The sequence below is a fragment of the Chiloscyllium punctatum genome, chromosome 4 (assembly GCF_047496795.1).
Source record: "Chiloscyllium punctatum isolate Juve2018m chromosome 4, sChiPun1.3, whole genome shotgun sequence".
NCBI lineage: Eukaryota > Metazoa > Chordata > Chondrichthyes > Orectolobiformes > Hemiscylliidae > Chiloscyllium > Chiloscyllium punctatum.
Window position 1 is genome coordinate 51,362,655 of NC_092742.1, and position 18,125 is coordinate 51,380,779.

Here is an 18,125-nt window from a genome sequence, read left to right on the forward strand (position 1 = left end):
GAGTTATTCCAATACCTGCAACATCACAAAAACACATCCCTTGTCAAAATGTAAATTCAAACTCAGGCTTTTACAGGCAGGAGAGATTGCAGAGAGAAGATTCAGGTAAGAAACATCTGTTGAAGCATGGAACCTTTTCTCATAGTAACAGCTTCTCTGTTACCAGCAGTTTCTGACTGACTACTAAAGCAAACCAAACTAGAAAAAAACCTGACCTGGGAGAACTGGTCAGTCCCCTGCCATTATTTAAAGTAGCCACTTACGGACATATTGGCACCTCTGCCTTTACGACCCCTGTTCAAAACAAAAGGACAAAATAACCTTATTGAAGGGACAGCATCACCACAGGTCCCCTTTAAATCTTTCCGCTCTCACCTTAAACCTATGTTCTGTAGTTTTGAACTCCTCTACCCTGGGGGAAAATCCTTGGATATTCACCTTATCTATGCTCCTCATGATTTTATAAAACTCTATCAGGTTACCCCTCAGTCTCCTATGCTCCGGGGGAAAAGTCCCAGTCTTTCCTTATAACCCAAACCTTCCACTCCTGGTAACATGTTTGTAAATTTTTTGCACCCTTGCCTGTTAAATAACATCCTTCTTATAGTAGGGTGATCAACATTGTATGCAGTATTCCAAATGTAGCCTTACCAATGTCTTGCACAGCCAAAAACAAAAACTGTCCTAACTCCTGTACTCAATGCTCTGACCAATGAAGGCAAGCGTGCCAATTACCTTCTATGCCACCTTGTCTATCTGTGGCACCACTTTCAAGGAACTATGAACCTGCACCCCTAGGTCTCTCTGATCAACAATAGGGCCCTACCATTAACTGTGTAAGTCCTGCCCTCACTTCTCTTACCAAATTCAACACTTTGCATTTATCTGAATTAAACTCCATCTGCCATCCCTCGTGAACCTGCTCTTGTTAAAATAGTTGAGGGCTGAAATTCTGCTTGCCCTACTCAGTGGCCAATTTTTATTCTGGTCTCACTTGCTCGTGGTTTATATTTGGGACCATGACAATCAGGGTCAGAGTGTCTACCAGCCAGGGACATTTTACATTCCACCAAACCCATTCTGCTCCACTGGTGTTTCACCATTGTACTGCCACATCTAAGGACTACCAAACTAGAATGGGACTACCCCAAGTTCCCAAAGGTTTGGGATCAGAGTGCAAAAGAAAAATCACAATCTGCCATCTTTGGAAAGAGAAGTCCCACTGTTTGGAATTTCTCAAAGTACAACTAGTGGCTATGGTGTTAACTCTATCCTTTAGGACTTAAGCAAGCTCAGTCAATTGTGCTGCTACCAAGCTATTCTCGGTAATGGACATTGAATCCAGCCACCTAAAGTACATTTTGTGCCCTTGCTACTACCAGTGTTTCTTCCAATTGGGATTCAACATATAGAAATATTGATTCATTAACTAAGGAGGCTCGAGGCAGTAAAGTGGGTCCTTCATAATTTTTGAAATCAATGTTGAGGGCTCCCAAAGCAACATCCTCCTGACTGTCTAGCACTGTGCTGCCACCTCTGCTTATGGAACAGGACATACTAAGGTTGCTGATGGTGGAATCTGAGGTATTGCCTGTAAAGTATGATTATGTTTATGCCAGTCTGTTGCTTGAGTAACTGGCACAACTCTCTCAATTTTGGTATGAACTCCTTAGCAAGCAGGATTTTGCAAGAGTGACAATGCTGGGTGTGTCACTGTAGCTTCAGCTAACTGGGTTACTGCCAACTGGTCTTTCTGGTTTCATTCCTTGATTTAGCCCCTTTAGCAATTTTTGGCACAGTCACCTTCTTAGCCCAATTTTAGAGTCAACAACACTGCTGTGTAACTTCAGTCAGATATAAACCAGACCCAATAATGTAAAGACAATATTTTTTATATAAGCAGATACACTTATAGATCAATGGAAATAAAGCAAGGGAGTGATAAATTTTGGACGATTCTGCTTAAAAATCATCACAAAGGACGAGTGATTTCTTTCTATGTTATCTAATTATTTGGACAGGCTTTTTTGCATCCTGAAGGTTGAGGTAGCCCATGAAGTAGTCTCCCTGTTCCAAGCAAAGCCCTGTTCAGGGTGTCCTGCTAGGTTTCCTGCCTGTTTCTGAATACACTCAGCCAGGCCAAATTGAAACTGGGGGGGATGAAACAACTGTGAAATGAGAAATAATGAATTACTTAAGGCCCTCAACTGAGACAACAGTTGGAAGTTTCTCTCAGTTTTGCCTGCCTTTGGCATCCCAAAAATAATAGATAAGTTGGCGCCAGGCGAACGTTGAGTGGGAAGGCCACAAGGGGAATTTTAAGGGGCACACCTGGCTGAAAACCAAGAGACATGATTGAGAACATACAAATTCTGGCTCTGAACCCAAGACTTTTAATTATTTTGAGAAATTAAATGCAATTTGAATGTATTCTGTCTATTTTCAGTACAACTACATCAACATGCTTGGACAATGGATCTTGCAGCGTTAGCAGCACAACGTAGCATTGAAAGGATTGGAAAATAATGTAAGGAAATGGTTGAATTCTTTCTCCTAATTATTTCAGTTAGCATGTTCAATTAGTAAAATAAATTCCTACCTGATGTTGTTTTAACTAATAAGGAAGTCACAAAACTTTTTGTAAGCTCTGATTTAAAAAAACAGACATGGCTTAGGATCTAGAACATTAGGCAATCTGGCAAAGGTTTGGTGAAGCTAAAGTTCAGCTAATTATGGGTTAATATTTTGCAACATGGTTTCTCACAAAGCAAAAAAAAGGTATAAAGATCTTTTAAAAATAAGAATATGTATTTGAAAACTGAAGAAGGCTTGGGTACCCAATTTGTTCAACTAGTAATCTTGATCTGAAGTGTAACCCTTAATGTATATGTAAATATTATTAGAACTGATGGAAGATCATAAGAATTAGGAGCAAGAATAGGCCATTAATCCTGATCTGCCATTCAACATAGTCAGGGCTGATTACCCTTCCACCTTTACCGAGCTTCCTATTTTTCTTATATGTCATATGCCCCTCAATATTCAGGATTCAATCTTTGTAAACCATCAACCACCTTTCTGTAATGGCTATCAGATCGTATTTGTTTACTTCAAAGTGTGCTGTAAACTTGTTTGCTTTGTTGTGAATGCGACATGTGTCCAAAGACAAAGTCTTTAATAGTCCAGCCTAAAATTAACCTTTGCAGGTTAATTTGAGAAAAACATGTAACTTTAATTTAAATTTAGATTTTGTATGTTAAGATGTGGAAAACATGGTTTGTAATTTTTCTGAATTTCATTGTAAGCTCAGAGCAGGGTTGCCAGAAGTCTGGAGGTTTGTTTACATGCATCTTAGTTTTACAACCTAAACTTGAAGAGTTGGGTGATCGATAGATCCTTGCATTAGTGAAACACAGAAATAGAACAATCCAGAAGATCATTCAGTTTATGTGTCGGTGTGTCCCAGAGTGGAAGCAAGACAGCTGAACAGCTGAATTTGGGGAACTCATGTGCATTTCCTCTAAGTTAAGCATAATTGTGAATTTAGTATGGAGTTTGTTTCAGGTGTCTTGGGGCCAGACATCAGATGAAGGGTAAAAGCATTTAGTGACTGAAGAGAAATTTACAGTAAGGAAGCCAGTTACAACTGTGCTTGCCTGAATCTGACTAAGAGGCTATAATGTGCATGAACGTAGTGAATGTTCACTAAGGTTTTGGGTGTTTTTAAGGAACTTACTGCAGTAAAAATGGATAATGTGTGGTTGAATTCCCCTTCTGAAGACTGTAATGAAGTATTTCTTATTGCCTAATTTAGCATAGTTCTTATTTTTATCATTGTTTAATAATATTTTTAATATTAAAAGCACACTGGCATTCTCTTATGAATGTGTTCAGTAACTGAACTACACAATTTAAAAAAATACAAAGTTAAGATCTAACAAGCCAGATTTTACTCTGGTATCTGAATTGTATCTAGATAACATTCTCCCTTCCTGATGCACCGTAGGATCTGAGTGTGAATGCACTTCATTAACTCCAAGCTCAAGTTCTATCAGCTGACGACATTTCAGATGCAGTTGACATGGATCATTCAATCAATTATACCCAAATGGTACAGTTACAAATATCATCTGCACTGCCATCCCTAACACATGTTACATAATTGAATTTTGACTTGAGAAATATCATTCAACAATTACTTATATTAATATGGTTAACTAGCTAAAATACACAATTAATACAATATTTGTATCTCTGTAATATTCATATAAATTTCTGCCCAATCTAGAGAGGGAAAAATTTCTTCAAAATTCCTCAACCAATCAACTAGTTGTTTAGCTAACTTATGTCTCTCTTCTTCCATTCTAAAGTCTAACTGTCTCTGATTCTCTCTCAGACTACTCCTTGTTTGGGCAATCAGGCCTTTCTATGAATTTTCTTTTTTTTTCACTTCTTTAAACTCGAGTGGTTTTGTGTTCTCTTAAGTTTGTTCCTGCTTCTTCTCAAGTGTGTCCCTGCTCCCAAACCTCCAAGTAAGTGATAGGTTCCAAGTCTAGGTTTCAATTTAACCTGTTCCTTCTGCTCCTCCTTCCTCTCAAGGTATGCTTCTTGTCCTAGCTCTCTCTCCTGATAAGTGACAGTCCAATAGCCTGGAGTTACAACTTGTTAGAAGAACGCTCTGTTTTGATTATGAATAATAAACTAAATTTGATTAGATAAATATCAAATAAAAGAAGTCATACCTCTGCATCAATCCACTTGACACCATCTTTGGTATGCAGTACATGGCCATAGAAGTAAACGGGCAGTACATATTCTGGACGAGCCTTTTCCCAAGGGTTACCATGTCGTAGCCAATCATCAGCTTCCTCTACCTTTAATCATACAGAATAAAACTCACATTTATTAGATTTAATTTATTATTGTCACATGTACTGAGATAGTGAAAAGTATTGTTTTGTGTGCTATCCAGACAAATCATAACTTACATAATTACATCAGGGTAAAACCATCATAAAAGATGTGAGAAGAAAATGTGCTGAGGTCAGCTTGCAAACTGTCACTTGTTCATATATAAATAATCAATCACAGTCCATACAGATGCTGATTTACAGGTTTAGAAGCAAAGTGCAAACAATTTGAGAACAGATCAATTTTATCTGCACACTTCGGTTTTGTTATTGATGGATTTTTATGTTTTGGGTATTCAACTTTATACATGGTTTCCATAAATTATCCCAAGCCCATTGTGAAATGTTGTATTTTTTATTTGCATAAAATCGACATATTTGCAAATCAGATTTTAACTATACCTCCTGTAGTGATGTGAGCTATGGCAAGATCTGTGGCAGAATTAAGTGAGGAGTCCATGAGGCCAATTTTGACATCAAGATCACCTTGCTCCACTTCGTAAATAAAAAGAGGTCCCCAATTTATGAATGTCAGACTGACGAATGCTCATACCTATTAATGCGATCTCATAATTGTTTTTTATATTTAAAGACCCAACCTACAAACATTTCTGTATTTAAGAATAGCTGCTTCAAATTGTCCTGCGTTATGCCCTGACTTGCGAATGGCCTCCAGAAAGCAATCTGAACAGATATGTTATGACACACCTCTGGAGCAGGTGGAAATTGAACTTAGGTCTTCTGGCCACAATTTTCACAAGCAGCATGGCATGATTGATAATTGATAGCAGTTAATGCTTATTTACCTCTTCATTGATAGCCCAGCTCACCTCATTCATATTTTGTTTCCAATCTTCCCAAACTTGCCCAACAAACTAGCCATCAGGAAAACCGAACATGGAAACCAGAGCGGGTGCCTAGCAGATTCAGCTCACCGCTTTCTCCAAGCAACTACTGGCCACACAAACCTTTTCTTCACAGACATTCAGCAAACCCTCGCGAACATCCTAGCATCTCATCAATGCACTAGCAGTGGAACCTGGAAGTATAGACTTGCATATCAAGACATAATGGCAACCAGTAGTGCCTGGTGCATCAGAGAGTTACCATACAGGGACAGGCATCCAGCCACTGGCTTGGACCAGGACTGCTCGCTTGCTCCCTCGGTATGTATTCTTCTGACACCTACCAGCATGCCCAAAGTATTCGCGTCTTGCCTTGCAGTGCTCGTTTGAACATTTACCCAACCAGGCAGCTGGTTGTGCTGTTCAGTAGTCCATGCCATCATAAGACAGTGTGCTATGTCACTGTCACACTTGTACCATGTGGTAGCAGCTTTTGCACCAAACAAAATGCACCTGCCCATCAAGCAGTCAGCTGTGTCTCAATGTTTTCAGGGAATACTCCACAGTGAAGTCTATGGGGATACCCATCAGTTGTGGGTGGGTCTGCATGTTTAGTCTTTGGACCTATCACTGTCATCTACTAATGTAAAGCAAATAGAAATAGCACCACGAGGAAGAAAATGGTCACCACTACACTCGGTATGGGTGATGTAAGTGAACCAATGAGTAAGGGAGATGGCTGAAGTTACCACTGGTTATTGGGCTCCGAGGGGAAGAAAAGGTCGATTCACTGATTGCGACACAGACATGCAGGGTGCCTACTCCATGGCCATCTGATCTTTGATCCTGTGTGTTTATCTCCCTGGCTAGGGATCTCACTGACAGCTACACTCCTAAGCTCACAGACAGCTGAACAGTGGGGAATGTTGAATGGGGTGTGCCTAAGGTGCTGAAATGTCCCAATGCCATGTACATGTAATGTTCCCCACTTTTCTAACATGATGTAGTCAGTGCTCAGTCAACATGCTCATTTATTGCACCTTATTAGTGCTCAATAAGTAGTGCCTGAGGGTGCAATGAAGTTCTTGGGTTCTACAACCCCATAAGAAACAAGCATTTATGATGCATTTCTCAACTGTTTACAGAAGTTTTACCAATGTGACTGCAATCTTCCTCTCCCTCCTGTTGTATTGTATTGAGCTCTCTGGTCCACAGATGGGGTGGAGAGAATGTGTTGACTCTAGAGTTTTGGTGGTTCAACCCTGGGGGAATTTGTATCTGGATGACCTACGTATGCCAAGAGTCCTATTGCCAGAGGCAAGCTGATTCTCCTTGGTCTGAACTTCCAAAGGTTGGAGCACAGACAGGTAGGATTAAGATGGAGGGATATCACCTTTGCACTGCCCTTAATGGAAACTGCTGATGGGCCTGTTTGTGGCTCCTCCTCTGGCTAGGTATCTCTTAGGACAGTCTACTTCCATGTGAGATTGGGGCATCTGGATTGGGTCAAGGTTTCCTGTCCCGACCTACACTGTTAAGGACCCAAAGGCTGGGATGGTGTACAGGTCTTTCATTTCTGCAACATTCCATGAGGGTGCTGGACCTAGCTCTCCATGTCAGCCACCAACCTGTCCATGGAGGTAGATATGCTGTTGCAAGATTTGCTGTATGGCTGCAGCTTTTGGGCAATGAGGACCATTCCATCTCATATGCCTAATGTAATTCCTGATCTGCCTTGTGCATGTGGATGAAGTCCCTCAGTGGTGAGATTACAGACCTCTCCTTCCAGGGACTAGTAATTGTTTGGTGTCCAGCAGTCCACTTAGTGCTAGTTGCTTGGTGTGTTTTTCTCTCTAGGAGAAAGTGAGGACTGGAGATCAGAGTCAAGAAGAGTGGAGCTGGAAAAGTACAGTTGGTCAGACAGCATCCAAGGAGCAGTAGTCACCCTTTCGAGCATAACCTCCTTATCAGGAATGCAGATGTCAAGGAGGCTGAGAGATAAATGGGAGGCTAGTGGGGCTGGGAGATAGGTAGCTGGGAATGTGGTAGGTGATGGTAAGTGAAAGTGGGGGTGATGGTGATAGCTTGGACCGGAGGGTGGAACAGATAGGTGGGAAGGAAGATGGACAGGTAAGATGCTGTTTTTTTCTCTCTCTCATCTACTGTACTGTCATTGTATGGTGCTCACCAATCTGTGATATCACACTGTGCCTATCGAGCTTACAGACGGGTCAGTATAGAAGGTAATGGGGTGGATGAGGTAGCCTTCCTGTTGCTTCCTTTGGAGCCTAAATGCTTCTCAGCAACATTCCCCTAATTTTCTTTCTGGCTGCACAGGCCTCCAAGGTTGGTGTGTGGCATTGACTTCCAAAACCACAAGAAGTTTGGCACACCGTCGACTGCCTTGTGCGTAACCTTGGAGTGGCTGCGCATGAAGATGGTTGCACTCATAAGATAGAAAAGTTGTAAGGCATTGTGGCCAGTGGTTAGAAGTGGAATTCAATGCATGACAGTGATTGCCTGGTTAATGTCACTGTTGTAGTGAAGCAAGAAGTGGTACTCACTCCGTTGCCAGGACAGTGATGTCTCTGCAACCCTGCAGGACAGGTCCTAGTCTTGAACTGCGTGGGCATAAATTCTGTCCTCATAGACGGTGGAGACATGGACACAGGACTTCCCTACCCCAGGCATATAGTATTAATCTGCACTGTTATATGATGTCTTCTCCTGTAACAAAATAAAGAGGACACAAGAGTAAGATGCAAGTTGATAGTACAACTATTAGTGCTGGTGCATGGGGGAATGGTGTGAGTCGTTCTAGGGAAGTGAGGAGACAATGAAGAGAGGATGCAGGGTTAGTTGTGTGAGCATGGACTATAATGAATGTGAATGAGGGAAGGTGTTGCATGCAATAGGAGATGTCACAGCATGAGCAGATAGATTAAGAGTGAAGTAATAGAAAATAGAGTATGGCACAGTTTGAAGCAGCATAGAGCCATTGACTTTCTTTTGGCAATGCAGATGGCCCGCAACACCTTTGAGATGGCACTGACCCAGGTGGCAATGTCCAAGTTAGCTGGCACCAACTGGGATGTTGCAGTCTTCTCTGATGGTCCTCCAGGAAAAAAGATATCTATTCATTGACACCACACTGTTGATCAGGTTCCCATTGGAAAAATGCAATGCTAACTTTCCCTTTTCAGTCATCTCTTCTCACAGATACCAAAAGCAAGCAAGACATCTGCCAATTGTCTGCCCTGCTTCAGGTGAGCAGTCCAGTGGACTTTCAAAAGTTTTGATTTTATTATCAGGTGTATTTTGCAATAAGAATACAAATGCAGTGAAAAGCTTTCATTTGTCGCCTCAAAATGGTGCCATTTTGAATAATTTATGAATAAAGAAAAAAAAAGAAAAATATAGCTTGGAGAGTCCATCAGGCCTGAGCCAACTCATTACCATGAATGACACCTGTGCTGCCATCCCTCTGCCTTGACTTTGCCAGTGCCAGCACTGGACCCAAACAACAACAAAAGTCACCAATCCTCAGGTGCCATCTATTGCCTCTGGGCCTACCTCACCTCTGACGATGTAGCAGCCACTGATTCCAGGTCCTGTGCTTGCTCCAGGAAAGTAAGTAGGGACTTACTGTCCTCTGCGCTGGGTCCACTTGAGGTCCACGTGCTGGCCTTTTGCTGCTGCTGATGCCATCCAAACTCAGGACAAGGTAGATAAGTAAAAGTAAAAGATGAAAAAAAAAGAAAAGCTGTCAGAGAGGACGAGCTCTGGCATAGGAACCCTACACAGTTGCCATTATGGACTGGGAAAGGTGGTATGAATGCAAGGAATGCTGGTCTTAGGGCTGATACCTGCTGAGTGTTGAATTCGTCCTAGACCAGTATGTGGTAAGATGTGGCAGGTATTGGACATGAGAGACACCATAGGGGTAGGGTTGGCGATTATTGCAGCGAGTTTGGTAAGATAAAGTGAGAGAACTCACTAGGTCTCGTGGTGAGATACTGCAAATCCCTGGCAACTCACAAGTAGTCAAAAAGTGTAAGACTCAGCCTTCTGTTTTTAACATTGTTATCCACAACCAGTCACACAATACCAGTATAAGAAAAGCAGCTAAGCTTTATTTGCTTAAGTCTACCACACTAAAAAAAAGAACAATACCATTAAGAACACAAGAAATAGGAGCACGAAACTATACAGTCCATGGGCCTGCTGATGATTAAAAACATAGAAAACAGTAGCAGGACAAGGCCATTCAGCCTTTAAGCCCCATTGACACAAAATGAATTCATGGCCGATCTTCTATCTCAACATAATTTTTCCATATCTTTTGATATTTTAGTTTTGTAGAAATCAATTAACCTCATGCCTAAATATACTCAAAGACTGAGATTCCATAGCTGTCTGGATAGAGAATTGGAAAAATTCTATGAGTAAAGAAATTCCTCCTCATCTCAGTCTGAAGTGGTCTGCTTGTTATCCTTAGATTGTGCCCCTTAGTTCTACATAATCCAATCAGGGAGGAAATAAAACAAATCACAGTATTTCAGGTATAGTTGCACCAACACTCGATATAACTGCAGTAAAACATCTTCTTTGTTCAAATTCTCTTGTAATAGAGGCCAATAAACAATTTACCTTTTTAATTGCTCGCTACCTGCAAGCAAGGAGATTTTACTACATCTCTATAACCATTGGTCAGACTACATTTGGAGTACTGTGTTCAGTTCTGGGCACTTAATTTAAGGAAAGATGTCAAAGCCCTGGAAAAAATGCAAAGAAGATTAACTCAAATGATACCAGGAATGAGGGATTTTAGATTAGGAAAAATTAGAGAAATTCAGCTGATTCTCCTTGGAGTAGAGAAGATTAAGAGATTACCTTATTGAGACATTCAAAATTATGAACAATTTTGACAAGGAAAAGAGGGATTTTCTTTTCCACTAGTTGCTATTTCAGCAACTGGGAGTCACAACTTCAAAACTGTCAGCAAGATGGCTAGGAGTGAGACAAGTGAAACTTGTTTACTCAAGAGAGTTGTTGGGAGTCAAAATGTGCTACCTGGGAGTGGTGGAGATTTTAAAAGAGAGCTGGACATACATTTAAAAGAGGTGAGTTTACAGAGGTAGGGCTGGAGAATGGGACTAGCTGGGTTGTTCTTTTTGGAGCTGGTACAGACACAATGGGTCAAATGTTAGCTATTCTATGTTAACTTTCTTTGGCTCATGAACAAAAGCACCCAGGTCACTTTGAAATTCAACACTGCACAGTCTCTTGCCATTTAAGAAGTTTCTGTATTTTGTTTTTCCCACCAAAGTGGACAATCTCATGTTTCTCAGTGGTCTACTCAATCTGCCAAATCTTTGCCCACTCACTCAACCTCTCCAAATCCCCTCGATGGATCTTTGCATTCTTCTTACAACTAATGTTTTCACTAATTTTGTTTGCAAATTGAAAATGTTACATATAATCCCCACATTCAAATCATATGAAACAGATTGTGAATAGCGTGTACCCCACTAGTCACAGGCTGCCAACCTGGGAATGCCTCATTTATTCCTACTAGACTGAAAGCTGGAATAAGTGAGTTGTCTTATGTGGAAAGGCAGACTAAATGAAACTTGTTTCCATAGACTTTAGAAGAGTAAGGGTTTTTTTTATTTAAGTATATAAGATCCTGAATGGTCTTGACAAGGTAGATGGGGAAAGGATGTTTTCTCATGTGAATGATTCCAGAACTAGGGGCCACTGTTTAAAAATAGTGCATATATGGGACAAATATGAGGAGACTTTTTTTTCTCTCAGAGGGTTGTGCAACTTTGGAACTCTGCCTCAGAAAATGGTGGAGTAGGATCATTGAATGTTTTTAAGGCAGAGATAACTAGATTCTTGTTGAGTCAGAGAATCAAAGGTTACAAGGGGTAGATAGAAATATGATATTGTAAAAACTGACAGATGTGCAATGATCCTACTGAATGGCAGGGCAGGGCCTAGGGGCTGAACAGAGTACTTCTGCTCCCAAATCATATTTATGTGCACTGTATGTATGCTAAGTCTGTTTACTGTCTATTAACCCAGTTCTTGATTAATGGTGGTTTATTCCCCATAATCCCATGCATTTTGATTTCATTTACTAACCTCTTTTATAGGATCTTAAAGCTTTTTGAAAATCTAAATAATATACATCCACTGGTTCTCCCTTATCTATTCTGCTAGTTACATCCTCAAAAACTCCAACAAGCTTTGTTAAACTTAATTTTTCCTTCATAAATCCAAATTAATTATGCCCAATCCTACCATTATTTGCTAAGTGCCCTATTATCACATCCTTTATTATAGATTCTAACATTTTCCCAGAAGTGATGCTAAGCTCACAAGTTCCCAGTTTTCTCTCCCCGTTCCTTTCTTGAAAATGGCATTACATTTTCTATTTTCCATCTGCATGTATTATTCTGGTATGTATAGAACATTTGAAGATGATCACCAACACATCTGCGAACTCTTACGCCATATTTCTCAACACGCTGTTATGTAAGGGTAAAATAATTTATCTACTTTAGCTCTCATTTTTCCTCATGAACATTAATTTCTGGAGTATTTTAGTATTTTCTTTTGAGAACACAGATACAAAGTACTGAGGGCAGCACAGTGGCACAGTGGTTAGCACTGCTGCCTCACAGCGCCAGAGACCCGGGTTCAATTCCTGCCTCAGGCGACTGACTGTGTGGCGTTTGCACATTCTCCCTGTGTCTGCGCGGGTTTCCTCTGGGTGCTCCGGTTTCCTCCCACAGTCCAAAAATGTACAGGTTAGGTGAATTGGCCATGCTAAATTGCCCGTAGTGTTAGGTGAAGAGGTAAATGTAGTGGAATGGGTCTGGGTGGGTTGCGCTTCGGAGGGTCGGTGTGGACTTGTTGGGCCGAAGGGCCTGTTTCCACACTGTAAGTAATCTAATCTAGTTTCTTTGTCAGTTCCTTATTCATCATTATAAATTCTCTTGACTTCACTTGTAATAGATTCAGGTTGGTTTTGCTGATCTTTTCCCTTTTACTTTCCTGTGTAAGCTTTTGCGTCCATTATAAGGTTTTCAACTGACAGTAATAGAGTCATAGAGATGTACAGCATGGAAACAGACCCTTCAGTTCAACTCATCCATGATGACCAGATATCCCAACCCAATCTGGTCCCATCTGCCAGCACCCAGCCCATATCCCTCTAAACCCTTCTTATTCATATACCCATCCAAATGCCTTTTAAATGTTGCAATTGTACCAGCCTCCACCACTTCCTCTGGCAGCTCATTCCATACATGTTCCACCTTCTGTGTGAAATAGTTGCCCCTAAGGTCTCTTTTATGTCTTTCCCCTCTCCCCTAAACCTATGCCCTCGTGTTCTGGACTCCCCGACCCAAGGGAAAAGACTTTGTCTATTTTTCCTATCCATGCCCCTCATGATTTTGTAAACCTCTATAAGGTCACCCCTCAGCCTCTGATGCTCCAAGGGAAACAGCCCCAGCCTGTTCAGCCTCTCCCTATAGCTCAAATCCTCTAACCCTGGCAACATCCTTGGAAATCTTTTCTGAATCCTTTCAAGTTTCACAACATCTTTCCAATAGGAAGGAGACCAGAATTGCACACAATATTCCAACAGTGGCCTAACCAATGTCCTGTACGACCGCAACATGACCTCCCAACTCCTGTACTCAATACTTTGACCAATAAAAGAAACCATACAAAACACCTTCTTCACTGTTCTATCTACCTGCAACTCCATTTTCAAGGAGTTATGAACCCGCACTCCAAGGTCTCATTGTTCAGCTACACTCCCTAGGACCTTAACCATTAAGTCCTGCTAAGATTTGCTTTCCCAAAATGCAGCACCTCGCAGTTATCTGAATTAAACTCCATCTGCCACTTCTCAGCCCATTGGCCCATCTGGTCAAGATCCTGTTGTAATCTGAGGTAACCTTCTTCGCTGTCCACTACACCTCTAATTTTGGTGTCATCTGCAAACTTACTAAGTGGACCTCTTAAGCTTACATCCAAATCATTTATGTAAATGACAAAAAGTAGTGGACCCAACACCGATCCTTGTGGCACTCCACTGGTCACAGGCCTCCAGTCTGAAAAACAACCCTCCACAACCAGCCTCTGTTTTCTACCTTTGAGCCAGTTCTGTATCCAAATGGCTAGTTCTCCCTGTATTCCGTGAGATCTAACCTTGCTAACCAGTCTCCCATGGGGAACCTTGTCGAAAGCCTTTCTGAAGTCCATATAGATCACATCTACCGCTCTGCCCTCATCAATCCTCTTGGTTACTTCTTCAAAAAACTCAATCAAGTTTGTGAGACATGATTTCCCATGCACAAAGCCATGCTGACTATCCCTAATCAGTCCTTGCCTTTCCAAATACATGTACATCCTGTCCATTAGGATTCCCTCCAACAACTTGCCCACCACCGACGTCAGGCTCACTGGTCTATAGTTCCCTGGCTTGTCCTTACCACCCTTCTTAAACAATGGCACCACATTAGCCAACCCCTAATCTTCTGGCACCTCACCTGTGACTATTGATGATACAAATATCTCAGCAAGAGGCCCAGCAATCACTTCCCTAGCTTCCCACAGAGTTCTAGGGTACACCTGATCAGGTCCTGGGGATTTATCCACCTTTATGTGTTTCAAGACATCCAGCACTTCCTCCTCTGCAATAGGGACATTTTGCAAGGTGTCACCAGCTATTTCCGTACATTCTATATCTTCCATATCCTTTTCCACACTAAATACTAATGCAAAATACTCGTTCAGTATCTCCCCTATTTTTTGCGACTCCACACAAAGGCTGTCTTGCTGATCTTTGAGGGGCCCTATTCTTTCCCTAGTTACCCTTTTGTCCTTAACATATTTGTAAAGACCGTTTGGATTCTCCTTAATTCTATTTGCCAAAGCTATCTCATGTCCCCTTTTTGCCCTTCTCATTTCCCTCTTAAGCATACTCCTACTGCCTTTACACACTTCTAAGGATTCACTCAATCTATCCTGTCTATACCTTATATATGCTTCCTTCTTTTTCTGAACCAAACTCTCAATTTCTTTGTCATCCAGCATTCCCTATACCTACCAGCCTTTCTTTTCACCCTAACAGGAATATACTTTCTCTGGACTCTTGTTATCTCATTCTTGAAGGCTTCTCATTTTCCAGCTGTCCCTTTACCTGCGAACATCTGCCCCCAGTCAGCTTTTGAAAGTTTTTGCTTAATACTGTCAAAATTAGCCTTTTTCCAATTTAGAACTTCAACTTTTAGATCTGGTCTATCCTTTTCCATCACTATTTTAAATGTAATGGAATTATGGTCGCTGGCCCCAAAGTGCTCCCCCACTGACACCTCAGTCACCTGTCCTGCCTTATTTCCCAAGAGTAGGTCATGTTTTGCACCTTCTCTAGTAGGTACATTCACATACTGAATCAGAAAATGTTCTTGTACGCACTTAACAAATTCCACTCCATCTAAACCCTCAACATTATGGCAGTTCCAGTCCATGTTTGGAAAGTTAAAATCCCCTATCATAACCACCCTAATACTCTTACAGATAGCTGAGATCTCGTTACAAGTTTGTTTCTCAATTTCCCTTTGACTATTCAGGGGTCTATAATACAATCCCAATAAGGTGATCATCCCTTTCTTATTTCTCAGTTCCACCCAAATAACTTCCCTGGATGTATTTCCAGGAATATCCTCCCTCAGCACAGCTGTAATGCTATCTCTTATCAAAAATGCCACCCCCCTCCTCTCTTGCCTCCCTTTGTATCCTTCCTGTAGCATTTGTATCCTGGAACATTAAGCTGCCAGTTCTGCCCATCCCTGAGCCATGCTTCTGTAATTGCGATGATATCCCAGTCCCAAACCATGCCCTGAGTTCATCTGCCTTCCCCATTAGGCCCCTTGCATTGAAATAAATGCAGTTTAATTTATTAGTCCAACTTGTCCCTGCCTGCTCTGACTGTTTGACTCTCTTCTGTTCTCAACTGTAAAAGTCTCAGATTGATCTCTTTCCTCACCACCCCTCACCTTACTAGCTTAAATCCTCCTGAGCAACTCTAGCAAATCTCCCTGCCAGTATATTTGTCCCCTTCCAATTCAGGTGCAATCCGTACTTTTTGTACAGGTCACTCCTACCCCAAAAGAGATTCCATTGATCCAAAAATGTGAATCCTTCTCCCATACACCAGCTCCTCAGCCATGCATTCATCTGCTCTATCCTCCTATTCCAGCCCTCACTAACTTGTAGCAGTGGGAGTACTCCAGATATTACTACCCTTGAGGACCTCCTCTTTAAATTCCTGCCTAACTCTCTGTAATAACCCTTCAGAATCTCAACCTTTTCTCTTCCTATGTTGTTGGTTCCAATGTGGACAATGACCTCTTGCTGGCCCCTCTTCCCCTTGAGAACATTCTGCACCCTCTCTGAGACATCCTTGATCCTGGCACCAGGGAAACAACACACCATTCTGATTTTTCACTGCTGGCCACAGAAACATCTGTCTGTACCTCGGACTAGAGAATCCCCTAACACAATTGATCTCTTGGAACCCGACGTACCCCTCATAGCATTAGAGTCTGGCTCAATACCAGAAACTTGGCTGTTCGTGCTACGTTCCCCTGAGAATCCATCACCCCCTACATTTTCCAAAACAGCATACTTGTTTGAAATGGGCATAGCCACAGAACACATCTGCACTAGGTGCCTACCTCTCTTACCTTTCCTGGAGTTAACCCATCTATGTGACTGTATCTGAGACATCCCCCCCCTCTGCCTTCCTATAACAGCCATCAATCACATACTGTTGCTGTTGCAAATTCCTCATTGTTTCTAACTGTCTCTCCATATTCTATTTTCCTTTTCTTAATTGTTGTTGTCCTCCTTCGCAGAATTCCAAAATGCTCCCAGTCATCTGATTTACCATTTTTGTTTAGCAACTTCATAGGCATCTTCCGTTAATCTAACACAATCGTTGATTTCTTTATTTAGCCATAGTTGGTACATTCTTCTTGCTGATCTTTTGTGCATTAAATGAATGCATTTTTCTTCTAAACTATATATTGGTTCTTTAAAAGTCAGATATTTCTTGTCTACCATCATACCTTTTAATGTAGTTTCCAAATTCACCACGGCTGACTTTGGGTTTTAACACTAATTATCCATTCGTTCTCCATATTCCTTGTTTACCTAGAGAGTAAAAATCTGTCTTTCTCAGCATTAACTATATTCAATGAGGGGACATCCACAATTCTACAGAAATAAAGAATTCCAAAGATTCACAGCCCTGGGCCAGGCTATTTATTTTAATACAAATTAACATAAAACATGAAACAATACCACAAATCTGACGAGCCTCAAGTAAAGGATTAAAGTAACTGTCAACTAGCAGCAATTCATACTAAATGATTTTTAGGCTGTGCAAGAAACAAAATGTCTGTTAGGTATCACAAAAGACTTTATTAGATGCATAATGGACATAACTATTCCAAAAGCCACAACCATGCATTCAATTTTCTGCTGTATCATGAGTAGTTTTGCACCACTTTTTCTTCTATTTTAAGTCTGACAGCAGAGATGACGCAGACCTTATAGCATTCCCTGGAGAAATCTAATATTAAGCATTCCAGTTACCTTGGTACTTAAAATAAAATAACAGCTTCTAAAATTGATTCATGGCTATCACTGGCAAGGCCAACACTTTATTTCTTTAACACTCTTCTTTATTTGCCCTCAAGAAAGTAGAGCCAATCCACTTTCTTGAATGCAACTAAGTAGTTTAATTGGCTACTTCTAAGGGCAGTTACAGCCAACGATATTTTTTGTGGAGCCACATATAGAAAGGCTTATGCAGCTCCTGTTCGTCGACCGTGACGGTTTGGAGGTCTCCCTCAAGACGCTGCCTGTCTTTTACCAGGACCTGATCACTGTCTGGAACATGGTCAAATTGCGCCGCGCCTACCCTCCAGCTGGAGTAGCGGCTGTTGTCAGGGAGCCGTTGCTCAGGAATCCACACCTCCGTACTCGTGGCTTCGAGTGGCTGTCGGAGGGGAGGGCCGTGGCGGCGAGGGTGACCAGGGTCGGGGACGTGCTGGGTGCCAGGGGCCTGGGCTGGACGCTGCCACAGGACAAAGTGAGCAGGGCAGCGGTAGACGTCCGGTACGTGGCCACCGCCATTGGACGCCTTAAAACGGCGGTGCTCGGACCCGACGTAGTGCACCAGTTGGAGGACGCTCAGGTGTGCAGTGGGATCCCATCCGTGCTCACCCCAGCCCGGACGGAATTTCACATTGGCCCCAAGGTCCCATACTTCCCGCGGGAG

General features: G+C 41.8%; 1 protein-coding gene across 1 annotated transcript in view; it reads right to left on the minus strand.

Annotated features, from left to right (window-relative positions):
• pygl (phosphorylase, glycogen, liver) overlaps positions 1–18,125 on the minus strand; it is a 125,492-nt gene that overhangs the window by 85,178 nt on the left and 22,189 nt on the right. Inside the window, exon 5 of the mRNA XM_072568688.1 lies at positions 4,743–4,870. Coding sequence (XP_072424789.1) covers positions 4,743–4,870 — 128 coding nt within the window. The remainder of the gene's footprint in view (positions 1–4,742; positions 4,871–18,125) is intronic.